The 17286-nt window shown below is 35.4% G+C and overlaps 1 protein-coding gene across 3 annotated transcripts in view; it reads left to right on the forward strand.

Moving 5' to 3' along the window:
* WDR35 (WD repeat domain 35) overlaps positions 1 to 17286 on the forward strand; it is a 42739-nt gene that overhangs the window by 2890 nt on the left and 22563 nt on the right. For 2 of the 3 annotated variants that reach the window (XM_005485117.4, XM_005485118.4), the window contains exons 4-12: positions 248 to 340; positions 1413 to 1541; positions 1758 to 1891; positions 3513 to 3678; positions 3773 to 3918; positions 5918 to 6043; positions 8527 to 8712; positions 9254 to 9286; positions 11352 to 11412. In XM_005485117.4, coding sequence (XP_005485174.1) covers positions 248 to 340; positions 1413 to 1541; positions 1758 to 1891; positions 3513 to 3678; positions 3773 to 3918; positions 5918 to 6043; positions 8527 to 8712; positions 9254 to 9286; positions 11352 to 11412 — 1074 coding nt within the window. The remainder of the gene's footprint in view (positions 1 to 247; positions 341 to 1412; positions 1542 to 1757; positions 1892 to 3512; positions 3679 to 3772; positions 3919 to 5917; positions 6044 to 8526; positions 8713 to 9253; positions 9287 to 11351; positions 11413 to 17286) is intronic. The other variant, XM_005485119.4, reaches the window with a different exon arrangement.

Consider the following 17286-nt stretch of genomic DNA (forward strand, 5'->3'; position numbering starts at 1 on the left):
TTGGGTTTTGGAATCAACAATGAGCAGGATTTGGAGAGGATGTTACTCCAGTGGGTGAATACAGAAGCAAAAGGAGCTCTTGAGCAGAATTTTGAAAGAGGAAATAAGTGACACTGAAAGAAGCCTTCAACTAAATCCAAGTCAGCAATGTAAATTTATAAAAAGCTCCAGGTTGATTAAGTTGGATGTTGTATTTTTTATTAAGTACTTAAATAATGGCAGTAAAAAGCTTTTTATCACTTTCTAGGTTTTGTGCAGGTTGTGACATGGAATGAACAGTATCAAAAATTGACTACCAGTGATCAAAATGGCCTCATCATTGTGTGGATGATGTACAGAGGTATTCTGCAGGATATACCTGAGATGGCATAATATTCTGTGTCATTAGAAATATTTTTATCCCTCACTTGTAGTTTTTACTGTTGTTTTTCAGAGTTTTTATTTTGCAGATTGTATAGCTCAAAATAGTTTTAAAATTACTTTCAAGTTTTACTGTAATATTTGTCTGTAATTTTATAGTGTAGTCACATGACACAGGGCATTTGTCCTGCAGAGCTACCACAGATGAAGATATCAGTACTCAGCCATGTGCTTGATAAACTGCTCTAATTTTTTATCTCTGTTGCTTGGAATACAGCATGAAAAATATATTATGCAATGAGCACAAGCATGTTAGGAGACTACAAGAACTTATCAACACTGCATACAGCATCAATTAAATACTCTCATAAAACCTATCTTTAGAAATGTTTAAGGTAGTGAACCAGTATGACTAACCAGTGTATGACTATAATTATCTTTTATTGCTCTTGACCCTTTCACACACACATATACTGTGGTTCACTGGAATTAATTTAAATGCCAGCAAACCTCACATCAAGGTAACCGCTTTCCAACACATGTGGGAAAGAAAAACAAAATAAAGGGTTTTCCTATTATCTTGGGAATTTTAGTTTAATGAAAAATGGAAACAAAATCTTAGCTGTTCCTAATATTTCAGGAGTAAAGAATAAGTCTTTCTAGCTGATACATGGTGGCTAGTGTCACATAAATAATCTGTTAGTTTTGGAAAATAATCAGTAAATTACTTATTACCTATTCCTAGTGAAGCTAGTTGTTCCTTCTGTTTATGTTTCCTATTTTATTGTCAGTTCTGAAATTCCTGAAGCGCAGAGTTCTTTCTGTAGGCCCCTCTTGGACTTTGGCTCCCCTTTCCGAGTCCTCATTCATCACTGTTGGCTTTGGGAATGAGCAGCTCCCATGGGAGCAGTGGGTTTCACAGGAGCTGTGTCTGTGCCTTCTGGGGACACTGTGCTGTGGTCTTGCTAGGCTTTTACTGCAGGGCAGCTCAGTGACTAGCATGTACCTTGAGTCCTCTAGAGGTAACTCAGTTTTTCTTTCACTTCTAATAGGTTCTTGGTATGAAGAGATGATTAACAACAGAAATAAATCAGTGGTTCGCAGTATGAGCTGGAATGCTGATGGCCAGAAGATTTGTATTGTGTATGAAGATGGAGCTGTGATTGTTGGATCAGTGGATGGTAAGATTTTAAGCCCTACTAATTGTTGTGCTGTCACACAAATTTGTTTGTAGTGTTATATACACAGTGGCTCTGTTTCTCTAGGTAAATATAATTAATAGTTACTTACTAATTGTGGCGTTGACTTCAGCTGTTTTAGTTTTTACATTGGTAGCTTACATCCTGTTTTTAATTTTTGTGGTATATTTATTAAGTGCAGTCATTGTTTTGTTCCAGGCAATCGCATTTGGGGAAAAGACTTGAAAGGCACCCACCTGTGCCACGTGGCCTGGTCCTCCAATAGCAAAATTTTGCTCTTTGGAATGTCAAATGGAGAGATTCACATTTATGACAATCAGGGAAATTTTATTGTAAGTTCATTGTGGTATAATTAAGGATTATAATTATAATATCAAGGTATAATAATAATTATATATAAGGATTATAATTTACTTCAATAGGCATGAAAGCTCACTTCCTTCTAATTTATTAATGTTTATTTAATTGGTGGACATCAGTACTGAGAACTGGATAACCTCCTTGAATAAAAGCACAGAGCTTTTATTCAAGAGTTCTGCAGCTTTTTATTATAATTACTTCTTTGTTGGTAGCTAAATGATTATCACATCAACTAATGTCTATCAGCCTTGCAATAGTTACTGAAAATGCAAAGTAGGAATGGTCACACTGGTGAAATTGAGTTAAACTCTTCAGGACATCTGAAAATCTTTACTTTCAAAGATGTTTGAGATGATAAGTCAGATTTAATATTTTTAGCTGTTGTTTTTTTCCTTCTTTCATTATTTGGAGGAACTAATGCTGGCTTAAAGGATATTGACTTATTACAGCTTCTGCTTCCTAAAGTATTAGCATGCTTTTAGAAAAAGCAATAGTTTATTTTCCTATTGCTCCTATCATTCTTTAGAGAGATCCTGGTAGTGCGTAGAAAAATAAAAGGAAATAGCTGTAGTATATTGCTGAATTCCTGCAGCCTAGATTTATTTATTTAATTATTTATATCTACTTACTTAAAGTATTGGAGTATGACTATAACAAAATGCTAAGTAAAACACTGACTTTAAAATCCGAGTATTTGAGACCATGTTCTTAACTTTTAGATGCTTAATATGGTGAATTTTCTTCTCCTTTCCATTACCTTCCTAAGAGTGTCTGCTACCCTTCCCATTTTCTTTTCTTTATCCTCCCACTGTATCTTTCTCTCTTTCCACTGTGTGAGTCATGGTATTTCCAACTGCTACAAATTACTGAAATTCTTGAAATAATTCCTTGTCATTTCCCCCACCATATCAACAATATGCATGGTTGTGCTCTCTCTCCCTCTCCCCCTCTCTCCCATTACTTTACCTGACATTCCTCTTGGAATTGATTCAGGAATTCCTTTATCTGTCAGACAAACCCTTACTTGTGTTACCAGGTGTTCTGGGCTAGTTATTGCAAAAGTTCTCTTAATTGGGGCTCTAATTTGGACATTAGTTTTTTCCAATTATTTTTATATGTTATTCAGTAAACTTTAGTCAAGAAAAAGCAAACAAAAGTTTTTTTTTGTTTTGTTATTTTTGTTGATATTGTTGGATTTTCTTTTGTTGTTTTTTAAATTTTGTGCCTATGAATGGTTTGAAATAATGATTATTTTTTGCTGTGTTCCAGGGGGTCTCTTATGGTTATGTACATGTGTCAGTGGTGGCCTTTTTACATTGTTGGTTTTCTTTAAGTTACTTTTCAAAGAAGAAAAATGCCAACATTGGGGTACTTCTTTGTAGTTAAAAATATATGGTTTTTGTATGTCTGATCTGGCTTTGATTATATAAGGAAGTTTTTCAAACCCATAAAATTCTGAGAACTTCAACATTTTTCTTGGGACAGGAAAACAATTTTGCTTAGACATCTTGTCTTGCAACCGTCAGTAGAGATTTAAATTAAATTCTTTAAATAGCATGTTTTATATGACTTGAATTAACCATTCCTGTGCAGGTGAAAATGAAGTTGAGCTGTTTGGTGAATTTAACTGGAGCTTTCAGCATTGCTGGGATACACTGGTACCACGGTACCCAAGGCTACATTGAACCCAACTGCCCTTGCCTTGCTGTCTGTTATGACAATGGGAGATGCCAGATCATGAGAGATGAGAATGACTACAGTGAGTACAAAATGTAGAGTGCAAGTTACTGAGCTTCCCTTGACCCAAAATGTCTACTTGTGTTGATATTCTATGTTTATTCCTTAAAAACTAGATCCTGTTTTGATTGATGCTGGTATCAATGTAGTGTGTATTCAGTGGAACTCCAATGGAAGCATTCTGGCACTGGCAGGCTCCCTCAAAGCAGCTTCTCAAGATAAAGATATCAATGTTGTGCAATTCTACACTCCCTTTGGTGAGGTAAAAATATTTGATACATAGTGTAAATGTTTGTTTTTTTTAATTTCTTTCTAAATTTTATGATGTTTTGCTCCAGGGTCATTACCAGTGGAATTTGGAAGCCAAAATGTAGGTGTTTAGTGCTCTGAGATATCCATCTGGGATATCCACATGGATCTGGAAACAGAGCTATGTACCCTTTTAGAACAGAAGCATAGTGGCCAGTGTGAAAATCCTTTCTCAAAACATTAGTGATAGGATAAGTGTGGTGTCTGACTTTGAACACCAGATCCCTGAGATGAGACTATGGAAGATAAGCAGTTTGGAGCTCAGGTAGCAGTCCAGATGTCAACATCTGTGTATCAAATCCAGAAGTAGTTGTCTTTCTATACTGGCTGTGTAGGAGACCTGGGCATCTCTAGATTAGAAGCTGAAAATACATCAGTGAATGAGTTTTGATATTAAGTACTTGATATTTGCTCTTTTATATGGAATCAGTAAAACTGATTAACTTTTAACTATCATTAAAAGCAATGGCTCAGAAACCTCAAAAAAGCTATTTTTTTTCTAAATTTCTTAATTTGACTGTTGGGGCTATTGTTTTGTAAATGCTTTTTGTCCATCCTGGCTTTTTATAATAGATTAAATGTTTGATAGTTGAGAGACAACTGGTCAATATATTTTTTTGTGCTATTGTTACCTTACCAGGTAATATCCTGTTCCCTCTTGGTAATACACTGAAAATCAGCGAGTTAGTGTTGTGTATCAGAGTGTAATGAAGTTTGTCCCTTGTGCAGAGGAAGTACTGGCCAGCTCTGAGCTGTGCTGTGACAGGGGTTAAGATCCAGCATAATCTACAGGGGTTGCCTTAATTGGAAGGATTTAATGGAACCAAAGGTTTTGGCAATAATGTTGCATCTCTGGTTGCTGATGTCCTTTGGATTAACTGAAACTAGTGTTCCAGATTTTCTATTTAGTGTTTAAAGTTTTCAGGTTTTAGAATTGTTTTGTACTTGTTCTGATACTCAGATATGGACTTAACTTTTTTGGAGGATGGTATTTTCTGTGAATAATGTGTGAGCAATATTTTGACTTGGTATTTGCATCTGATCATAGGCATGAAGTAGGTACTCAAAAGGAAAGTTAGAACTGAGCATCAATGTTCAAATATTTTTTAAAGCCCGAGATTATTCAAAAATGTACAGTAAATAGTAGATAACTGTATCTTATACTACATACCTCTATATTATTCGCAACTAAAATGGTACCCTTTTAGATGGATACCCAAAGAAGTGCTCTGTAGGACTTAGGTTATACTTTTGAAAACAGTATTTTTTTTCTAATTGTTTCCTTCATTCAATTTAAAATTCTTCAGCAATATAAAAATATTTGAAAAAAGATGGAAAGTGTACCAATTGCCTTTCTTAGATTCTTTTGGGAAGGGGATAGAGAAGAGGAAAATGTCCATTGCCTCACTGAAAATTGTGTTCCTTTGCAGCTAATTAATTGCCTGCTCTTGACATTGAATAGAGATACATTTTTATTTGTTTAAGCTATCAGCTGTAGTTTAGAGTGTTATATGTGAACTGACTGATCGACTGCCAGTGTCAGTGAAACTTCTGAGGCATGTCAGGATCAGTGCTACTGCTGTGTTTTAATTGTGACTGAAATCATAAAGGTGATTCAAATTACCAACAGAAGGGAATAATGTTTATGCTGTCATTCTCTATCTACTGTTTATTTCGTCAAGCTTGAACTATCACTGAGTCCTGTTGTTTCTTTCTCTCTGGAGAAATAAAGTGCAAATGAAAAAACAAACCAAACCTGAGGTGAAAGAACACATTATGGTGTACACCTTAAATATCTCTCTTTCTCTACATATGTATTGCAGTTTGAGAATTGTTATGTCAAGAATATCTATAGGGCTTTTTTCAACAACAATCAAAACAGTAATTTATGTATTTTAGTGTGGCTTTCCTGTGATAAATTCAAATCTTTTTCTTTCCTTGTTCTAACCAAGCACTTACGTACACTGAAGGTTCCTGGCAAACAGGTCTCTTCCTTGTCCTGGGAGGGAGGTGGACTGAAAATTGCCCTGGCTGTTGATCATTACATATATTTTGCGAACATTCGTCCACATTACAAGGTATGTAGTAATGTGAAACTTCATTGTATTAATTAGTTTCCTGTTACTTATTCTCTTTCTGATCAGGTTGAAAAAGTAGCTTGCTCTAATATACATACATATCTGTGTGTGTGTATGTATATATATGAAACTAGTGCTTAACTTATGATTGCAGCTTGATCAACACTGCTGACTTGCAGTTTTAGTGGAATGTGGGGGTCTGTCATGGTGATGCAGTGACTTGATATTGTAAAGCCATTGCCTTTACAATGCATTTGGAGTTTCACTGTCACAATAAGGAAACACCTGGGCACGATTCTAAATTTGGTAGGACTTGAGGATGCCATTAGGTAAGGCTGCTGTGTTTTCACTGCTGTTTGGTTAACTAGGTTGGGCTGAGTCATATGATGGGAATTGTTTGAGCCTTACTTTACTGCCATTTTTTTTAGTGATGAATTATTCATTTGAGCCTGGAAAGTTGAGTAGACACCTGAACTATAGGAGTGAATGTACCCTGATAGATGTACTTCCTGCTTACATTTCAGTTCCCAATATACTTCTTACAAGTGTGTCTCATCTAATTCTAAATAATGTTTTATCTTGTTTACCACCTGAGTTTTTTCATTTTTTGTCTTTTTTTTTTTAGAGTTAGAACTATTTCATTTAAATTTACAGTTTAACAAATAATAGCAATTACTGTCCAGTATAGAGTATTGTATACTTCTTTTCACAGCACAGGATATGTTCTTTAATCATCAGTGTGTAGCCACTGTAATTACAGAGAGTGCAATGTGAGGAACATCCTGCAGCTATATTGAAATGTATTTTGGTCAGGGAGTTGTAAACACAAGTCTGCTAGGAAGCATTTTCAAATAGTTTGTTGTAAATATTCTGGAAAAGACTTTGGAAATCTGAGCTGGAAATTAGTCTTGCAGGAAATGCTACCTAATGTTTATTCTGGGAGATGTGCAACAGCTGGAACACAGGCCTGTTGCTTTTTCTTAAACTCATCAGTATCTAGGAGACCATGTGTGTTTCAAGATCTGGCACAGTCTGCAAATTAATAATACTTTGAAACTTTAGTTTTAGGAACTGCATATGTAAGCTCATTTTTTTCCATTTTGCACAATTGAAAACGAAAGAGATATGTTCAAATTAATTTATTTCTGCAGCAAATAAATTTAATATGTTGGCAGTATGCTCTATTTCAGTGTTAAATATTTTTATGGTGAATGATAAATGTTTTCCTTCAATAAATACTTCTGCTGTGTTTTGGTAATATAAGTTACTCCCTTTTAAGGGCTATATATTCTAAAAGGTGACAGTCATTAAATGGGAGTGATTCAAAGCTGTAATTATCTTAGGCTGGATTGGAATTAATGACCTGGAGATGTAGAGTTAATATCACATTACCAATCTACTGAATAATCTGTTTTCTTCTATTTTTCAATAAGCCATAATAAGAGAAAGGGGGCTTTAAATGAATGTGACAGTAAAAACTATGAATTGAGCTGATCTTTTTATAAACTATTCATAGTTTGCATGGAGTTGTAATACTAGTTTAGAGTCTGTGGGTCTATTCTAGGAGTTCTTCTGTTGATGCTGTAGTTTATCACTTTGGTTTCATTTCCCGAGGAGTGTGGGAGCCTCTCTTGCCAACACTAATAAGCTTTTTCTTCTCCCTCTCTAGTAGATGCTGATGCAGAGAATTCTATTAGGTTTTCTACAATTGCATCATCATCTTTAAGTGTTTTGCTTTATGTCTCATTTATTTGACAGATTCACCTTCTTCCTATTTTCGGATTCTGTTGTATTAGAAAGGATTTTCATCATTATGTTTTGTACTTTAAATCAGTTGAATGCAATAAAATGCATCCTCATGTATGTTCTGTTTCTTTTGCCTTTTTGGCCTTTCTCCTACTTGCTACAAGAATAATTACATTCTTCTGGGAGGAAGGGAGGGGTTTTCTCATGGTATGAATATGGAAGAGGTGATATGAGTTATTACAGTGCTCCTGTATAATTGTGTATTTTTGTCTGCCTCTGGAACTGCACTGTTTAAGGTATTTATTGTATGTCCTATGGGAAATGAACTTCAGGTTTCTGAAGTTCACAAAGTAGTCACAAAAGCAAGCAGTAGTCACACAGCAAGCATTTTCATGGCAAAAACCATCCTCACTGGCTATTTCTGAATATACGCTGAACTATATAAATATACTTATATACCTGCTGAACAAGGAGGAAACAGGGCAGAGTGAGATCTTGTCAAATTTTAAGGGTGATCCTTCAGTTCTGATGGTGATAGAAAAAGCTTGCTGTGATAGAAAAGCTACTTTGTCAGTTTATTATGTGAGCTGTGCTCTCATAATAAATCAGGTTGTCACTTGACAGGTAAGAAATATTGAATACTAATTGTGTATTAAAACTCTTTAATGGCTGGAAGCATTCATTATTGAATTCTTGTGGTTTCTGATTGGTTTTACCAACATTGTGTTTCTTGGCAGTGGGGTTACTGTTCCAACACCGTTGTTTACGCCTACACCCGAGCGGACCGCCCAGAGTGCTGTGTCGTCTTTTGGGACACAAAAAACAATGAGAAATATGTGAAATATGTCAAGAGCCTTATTTCCATAACAACTTATGGGGACTTCTGTGTTTTAGCAACTAAAGCAGATGAAAATCAGCCTCAGGTAAAATCTGTCTTAATTTTGATTTGAAATGCTCTGTTCCACGTGTCAGTTCTTTACAGCTGGAATAGAATGAAATGTAAAAGTTTGAATCTGCCATAGAGTTGTGTCAGTTGTCATTTGACAGAATGGCATAAATGGGCTCAGTGTTCAAAAACACACAGTCCCAACAACAAAAAGTAGCTGATTCAAAGTAACTGCATCTACAGATAACTCCTAGTAGCCATTAGTAACCTAATAAAAACTGCAGCCTTCCAGATGAATGTTTCTTCAGAAATATTTGGAACAGTTCTCCAGAGACAAGGTTAAAGCATGAGAATGGTAATGAATATTACCAGAAATGGAAAAAATGGGGCTAATTTTTAGTTGATATAAGTTACAGTTTACTGCAAACTTCTTTGTTTATTAATTTTATGTGTAATCACAATTGATAAATGTATTCTTTGGTTAATGAACGTTCTGTTTGTGTGATACTGTTACATGATTTTTCCTGTGTAATCATTTCAGAATTATTTTCTGTATCACTTATATATTGCTTACAAAGGAGGAGCAGGAGACAGAGTCATTTGGTGCCATGGTAAAAATCCCCAAATGTGCTGTAGTGTTGCTTTGCTTCATTGTGCTATAAATGGTATACTCTCATAGGGGTTGAAAACATGGGATTGTGGACATTTGCTGAAGTTGAGTGCAGTAAAATAATTTTTTTTCTGAATTGGAATTTTAAAGAAGGAAACAAACAGTTGAGAGACTTAGAGTAACTCTATTGAGCATAAATAAGAGATTTAATTTTCTCACCTGAAAATTACAGATAGTAAGGACAACCTATGATTTGTTTTGGAATGGCTCCAGTGTAATTATTAACACTGTGAGTTGCCAAGTTTTAGGAAATGAAGTGCATAGATTTGTGAGTAGCAGTTATTAGAGTTGTTGTCTGAAAAACTGATTTGGTTTACAAGAGATTTTGGTCATTAGAATTGTGGTTTCAGAATGGCAGAATTTAAGCAATAGCTAATGGGAAAAAAATTACTTAATTTCAGCAGGACCTGTTTAAAGATATTGCAAGTAGATGTGTCAGTAAATTAAGGACTTCGTGTTGATATCCATAACAAGGCTGGATAAATCAGCCAATGGAAGCTTCCTTCCCTGGCACCACTGTGTGTGGGTCATGCAGCCTGTCTTGAATACTTTTACTCCATTACTCCCTGACAGGCTCTGATCTGCTGACTTGGAGTCTCAGAAATGACTAGAAAGGACATAAAAGAGAAATTTATTGTAGACTCAATGTGGAGATAGTTTACCAGAGAAGAATTAATGTAAACATGATATAAATAAAAAACAAGAGTTAAAAAAGCCATGTGTGTTTTCCTACACAGGCAGAGGCAAAACATTTTTTTTAATAGAAATCTGAGAATGCTGGTGAAAAGTTTAACTTATGAACAAAGAAAGAAAAATACTATTTTTGTGAGGTACTTATTGGTGGCCAAACCAGAAAAAAAAGAATAAAAGAAATCCACTTTCAGCTCTTTTTCTTTGGAAGAATGAAGTTTATACTGTAGATGAAAAGCTAAATTGAGCTGCTCTCATGTGATGAATAAGATGTCAATCTATTAGTTTAAAAAGATAGCTGTACAGTTACTGTAGTCTGCTACCACAATTACATGCATTGTTCAGGAGGTGAAAGAGCCATGAAAAACTAATTATCTTTCATTTCCAAGAGAGTCAGGGTAACAGCTCATGGGTAATTCACATTTTGATAACCCAAAATATACATTTTGTATGTTTTACTTATTTTAAATTTAAAAACTTTACAATAAAAGTTGCTCCTTACCTTCCATACTTCTCATTCAAGGCATTTCCCTGTGCAATAACCATTCAGATATTTAATCCTTGATTTAGACCTGGAGAAATAAATACATAAACTACAACAATAAAGCATTATTGTGAAGTGAATTGTTATGTATTTGCATCTTCCTGAATTTGACAGCCCAGTCTCTGAGGTAACTGTGCTATTAAAGCCTTCCTGAGTGAGATTACAAGAAGGGAAAAACTGCAAAAATCCCCTCATCACTTCTGTAGTACTTGTGATACTGCAGGGCAGAGGGAGAGCCTCATTGACAATTCTCCCCAGACTGTTGCCCTCTTGGAAGTTCAAGGAGATTGAGATCTGCAAAGCACAGAACAAAGATCCTGAGTTCTGGGAGTTTATTAGATTGTCTTTTGCATGAGCAGCTGATGAGAGCTAAATCCCTGAGTCAGGGCTGTATCATGCCTGTAAATGCTCTCAGTGCAGCCTGTGCCTCACACAGCAGCAGGGGAGATGCTCCCTGTCTTGCCCATGTGTTGTCTTTGGATTTTGCCTGGTAGATTTGCTCCCATGCATAAAACAGCTGGTTACTTGCCTGTTTTGTGCTTGTTCTTAATTTATAGTGCTGATTGGCAGATAGGTCTCATTTACTCTCAATTGCTCTCGTGCTTATGCTGCTTTATATTTGCTACAGTCATGGTCTCTGTGTTTTCTGTTTCTGATGACCATTAAAATGTGTGCTGTGGGTTATGAGATGCACCTCCACAGAAAACTGTGTGCAGCTTACTGATCTACAAAAAGTGTGGTATTAATGACACTTGCTTTTATTTCCATACAGTATGTGCTGGTTCTCTGCAATTCTATTGGCACACCCTTGGACCCAAAATATATTGATATTGGTAAGTAACTTGCAATAGTCTTATTCTGTAATCTGTGTTGGAATTGGTCTGTTAGTTATCTTTTAATAAAGATAATGGCTTATCAAACAGCAACATTCCTTGTCAAATTGGCTCAACTTAAACTGATTCTTCCAGTTAATGCAAACTATGAATAACATAATTTTTAAAAATTGCTACTTTTCTTTATTTCTTTTTTTTTTTAAATGGATGTCTTTTGGTACTTCAGATTTTCCTTCATGACAGTGGTAATTCAACTTCTTTATAGGAAAATGTACTTTGAAAAGGGTCCAGTTGTATCAGAGGAATTGAAATAATTAGATATGGACTTTTATTTAAAAAATAACTTGTTGTTGCTTTCCAGATAACTTAAGCATCAATTTCTTGTGTTTCAGTGTTGAAAATATCTTTTCCTTGTCTTCATCACAATTGTTTTATCTAAGTAGTTTCAGATTGTAAATTAGAAGTCAATTAAAAAAAAAACCAGTGGATTATGACACAAGTATGAAAATGCCCCCAAATCCTAACAAGTGCTGAATTCCAGACTTTCCCTACTGCTTGTTTGCTGCAGATGTGGTAGAGAACATTGACAAGTAATTGCAAACCACTGTTTACTGTGATTTTTCCTTGAGAATAAATATCATTGATTATTTTCCCTTTAAACAGATGAGGGAATTGTAGTCAAACTGACAAATTAATCTTTTAGTCAAACTGACAAACAATCTTTTTTTTTTTTGACCAATGAATCCACTTTTATTTGTTCTAGTTTTTATTTTTGGTTTGTTACCCAAATAGATCTGAATTTGGATTCAGAGTAGACACTGTGAACCCTGTTTGCAGTTTTCTTTTTGAACCTTGATTCTATGATTAACTCTCCTGTTTTGTTGTAAGGCTAAATAACTTATTTAAATTTATAAAAATATTTATTTGCTTTTGAATGAGAGGGAAGACTCTATTATGACAAGAAACCTCATGATTTTTTTTTTTAATGCAAATTGCCTTCTAGAGCAATTGTTTTATCCTCTCTGCAAAAAGAAACTTTTCTGGATAAATTAATCTCAGTAGAAAAGTTAGTTTTAAGTCATAGTGCTAATACTTGGTGTTAATATTAAATAACAAACAGCCATTCTCTCTGATAAAATTGATGGGTAAAGTGTCTAGCAAAGTTTTGGTAAGATAGAAATGATGAAGAAAGTAAGGTGAAGAGCTATTGAACAAGGAAATAACAGCAATTCACAGAAGAATATAGGAGGGAAAAAAGTCTACCAAGGACTAGAAATAATCAAGATCATAAATGATTATTTTCCTTTGGTCTAAACAGCTTTATTCTTTATTATATATAAATTAAATTTTAAGTATCATTTTCTAATGTTCAGTTTTTCAGTGATAGCAGGAGGAAGTCAGCTGTGAGTCATACATATATTTTGAAATTTGTGCCCTATATTGTAGATCATAATTAAAATTAAGAGTATGCCCTGATGAATGAGTTTGACTACTTTGTCATATGGAATGTTTATGAAATATTGTGGTAGTTTTAGTCTTGTGATTTCTAGTTCTGTCCCTTTGATGTCCTCTTGCCACCTTTTGCAATAGTGGGGGCTATATCAGAGTCTGAAAGACTAACAGGTCCAGGAGCTTCAATACCAAAAAGTTTATCAAGACTGGAGGAAAAAACATTAATAAGACAACCTAACAATGCTCTCCCCTGCCAAAAAATCCAAACAACCCAAACCAAAAAACCTAAGCCCAAAACAGAATCCCATGAAGTAAGATGATGTGATGGGTGATAGGGGTGTGAGTTGGGTGCCTGTTTTGTCCTTGTCCCATCTCTGCTCCTGATCAGATGTCTACACTGTAGAGCCCATTGGTTTCCTGGATTTACTTGGCAGGCAGGATTGAGGTGGTGGGAGAGGGTTCAGGGACTTAGAGGGAGTAGTTGTTCTCATTTCTGCAGCTGACATCTAAAATAAGTTGGGTGAATCATTGATGAAGGGGGTCTTTGTGCTCTCCACTGGGTATGAAGAAGCACAGGGCAGCCAGCTCATCTCTGTCAGAGATGTCTAAAATTAGGTGAGATGAATCCCACTCACTGTTAAAATTAGCTTTGCATGTAGATGTCTAACTCTGCATTTAAACTCTTTGCTTTGCATTTTTCTAGTGTTCAGTTTATGTGAACTTTGAGTCTGTGAGAGTTTAATTTTTTTTTATTATTATAAACAAAGGTTTCTTTATGATTCTGCCAGTAGGACCCATCTCCTACAGCTGCCTGTACACAAGAAAAAAATCTTTTCCAGTAACTGGGAACACTTAAAAAGAAAGTCTATTTAATTGAAAAATGCTGTTGTTTTTTCAACTGTACTTGAATTGTTCTGATTAAATAACTTTTTCCTTTAGCATAACGAAGCTTTCTGCAGTCTGCTGCTGTTCTCTCCAGTACTGGAGGACCAGTTTAGTGCATAGATTTGCTCTTTCCTAGAAGTGAGTTCATTTGTGAAAGTGCTAGCATTATAATGTTCAGCTTCATGGATGGACAAATACCTGAGGTTAGGAATATTTACATTTTTGAGTCCTAAAAAATTTCTGTATCCTCAATTATAAGCGAGTCTTTCATTACTGTATTACACAGCCAAAGATTCAGCCTTTTTTTTTTTTTAATATATGCATCCTGTAAGACTCCTTTAAATTTTGCTCTCCAAACTTGCAGAAGGATTGAAGGTAAAAATGAAAAGCAAATGCCTATGAATGCAACTCTTTTGGAACACATTGTGCTGGTTTCATCATACTTACTTTCCTCTTTTTGTAACATTTGAAAATGTAACTTTATAGAACAACTAGAAATATTTACAACATAAGGTCAGTTGGTGTGAGAGGTTGACAGCTGTACATAGTCAAGGTCCTATTGTACAGTATATCATGCTGTTTATCACAGTTGGAGCTTTTTGGCAGTAGGAAGTGTAATTGTTCCAGTTTGACAGCATGCTGAACTTAAGCAGCTGTCTGGCCTTGCAGAAGTCAATAGAGAGAGAAGACCTTGTAAAACCTTAAGGGCAGAAGACCTTTCTGAAAGTTCTCTAAGATTCTGGTTGATACATGATTTCTAACAAAATCATAATCCTTTTGTTCTGTTTATAAATGAGGAAAATCAGCATTAATTAAATCAATTATCTGATGAGAGTCATTATTAATAGTTTAAGAAATAAGCAGTTAAACATTAAAATGAACTTCTCTCTTAACATAATTGGATGAGTGTTACTGACTTATGAAAAATGCTATTATCTGTTTCTAAAACTCTTCTTTCTACTAATACAAATTTTCAGCTAATTTCCTTTTAGTAAACTAATAAATTGTTGCATAAAGTTCTGTCCATAAAAAGTTAGGTCATTTTTGTTTTGAACTCTTGCACTTGTTTCAGACTTCTAAGTGCCATTTTTCAGAGTGGCTGAAATACACTTAGGTTGTTACTTTATTTGATTTTCATAAATGATGGTGAAAAATGATTTGTAACATTATAGAATGTCCTCAACAGAGCAGTTGGTATCTGTGTGCTCCTGCCTTTCCTTCAGTGTGTGCTCTTCACTACCATGAGTCTAAACTGTATTTTTTGACTGGCTGTAACTGTGGTTTCTAGCAGACTGCCCCTTGTTGGAGCAAGAATCACCTGGAACTCTACTGAACATAAAGCATTTACTCCTCTTTGAGACTTAGGTGCCTTGCAGGCCTCTTGGGCAAAGCCTCTTGGATTTTGTCCTGGTAGGAGATGAATAGTGAAGAAAAAAGGTTGCTCATGTAGGGATGCTAAGTAGCTGACCGAGCATTTAAATAATGCATCTGAGAATGTGTGTTAAGACACAGTTTGTCTGAATTGTCAATTTATAATATTTTATAATACTGTTTCAACAAAGCACTATTAATCTCATAATGACAAAGAAATTGTGACATTATGCAATGTTTCATTCACCCTCAGGAGATGTAAATCTTGTGTTGTTGGGCTCTAAGCCAGTAGTTCAAGTAAGGCTCAAAAAAAGAAGAGCTTATTTCCTTTATTCTGTTGATTTTTTAATTATGTCATTAGCTTTCTAATGTTTGTCTCTGTTAATGGTGGCAATAAAAGATTAATTAGTCATTATCTGATGAAGGGCCATCACTTTACTGTTCTTTAGACATTGATGGGTGGTTACACTTTCAGCTGTTCCTCATACTGCTTTTTATTTTGTCCAAAGGCATTTTGCTTCCCCTGCTTCCTGTGCCTTGTGTTTGAGGTCCTCCACAATAGCTCGTGTTTGCTAGCCCATAAATTACTCTTTTCTTCATTGTCTAACATTACTGCATTCCATCCTACTCTGGGACAAAAATTAACCAGCACAGTGTCTTGTGTGCATGTTTTACAGGCTCACAGGCTTTCTGTCAAAGTCCTTTGATGAATAACTAAATATAAACTACAGAAGGTTAAATATCTTGTTATATAATATCTTTTTAATGGAAACACAACAGATGGTATCTGCTAAGAAAAGGTCACTCAGGCTGGATTATATCATCTTCTTACATGTGCTTAGGAGCACTGACATAGTGATGTGTTATCTTTCAAGTGTGTTTTAGCACCCAGTGAAATTAATACAACAGCTTGACCAACATACAGGTGGATTAAAGGCAGAGCTGGAGTCCTGCCCAGGTGTCTTGCCTCCCTCCTGGATGCCATAACAGGGATGTCTGAACTACATGTGAAAAGCACTTGAATTGCTGTTACTTACTTGATCCTTTTAATGTAAATTGTAATGGATTTTGAATATTTATGTTCTGTAAACTGTGGTTGTTCATGAGTTGTCCCACATGTCCCAACATGTTCAGTTGTCCCTGCTGTTGCCTGACAATTTTTCCATTTGTGAGCCAACACTTGTAGAGATATTTGAATCAGGCTCTAAAATAAGGTAGATTTATTGATTAGACTAAGTTCATTCCAGTTTCTCAGGAACAGCCTGTAACAGACTTGTATGAAAACAACAGTTTAATGTTGTGTCTGTCAGATTGCTTCCTTTCCATCAGATTTAGGTGGAATCACTTGTCTTTCTTGTTTGTGTATGCTATCTCATAGACTAGAAAGCATCTCAGCCTTTTCATGTGGTGAAGTAATGTAGTCATGCATTAAGGTTGATTTCTGTCTATATTTTTACAAGAAGATTAGACACTGAAGCAGGTGTTTTCTAGCAGCTTTGAAGTGAGATGGAGTGTGTGTGGATGAAATGCAAACATTGTAGAAGGTTATTCGAGATTCCTGGGTGTATAGGAAAGAAAGTTTCTTTCCTTCAGGGAGGAGACTTTATGAAGGAATAGTGAAGAGAAATGAAGTGAGAAGAGAAAGGAGGGCCAGAAAGAATTTAAAGGGCAGTTGTTTCACATGTTGGAGTTGTTTTCATGGGGATGGTGTGTTTACCCTTTTCAGTATTTGGTCAGCATCTGAAAAGTGAAGCACCTGTTTAAATGTTTTTCTCACATATTTTCAATGTCTGAAAATTAAGTATTAAGACATTAATACTGAAGTTGAATACTGTCAAAATCAGTAGGAAGAACTCAACAGTGTAAGAAGTTTACATATTGAGCATGGAAAGCTGCTGTGTAGTGGAAATGCTGAGAAGTGTCCAAATTTCTTGCCTTCTTCAGACCTGAGGTGTTTGCATTTCTGTCTGCTTAATAGTCAGAGCACAGATTCTGTGAAGGGCACTGATGCTCAGCTGAGCAGCACTTGCTGGCAAATCAATGCTGCCGTATAAGATGGTATTTCCCTACCCTAAAGGAAACTTAAGTAGTTAAACCAGCTGCCTGGGAAGGGATTCTAGGTCTTCTTCAGCCTGAAGGGATTGAAATGAGCATGTTGTCTTTCCT

Source organism: Zonotrichia albicollis, chromosome 3, assembly GCF_047830755.1.
Source record: "Zonotrichia albicollis isolate bZonAlb1 chromosome 3, bZonAlb1.hap1, whole genome shotgun sequence".
In the NCBI taxonomy this organism is placed as follows: Eukaryota; Metazoa; Chordata; class Aves; order Passeriformes; family Passerellidae; genus Zonotrichia; species Zonotrichia albicollis.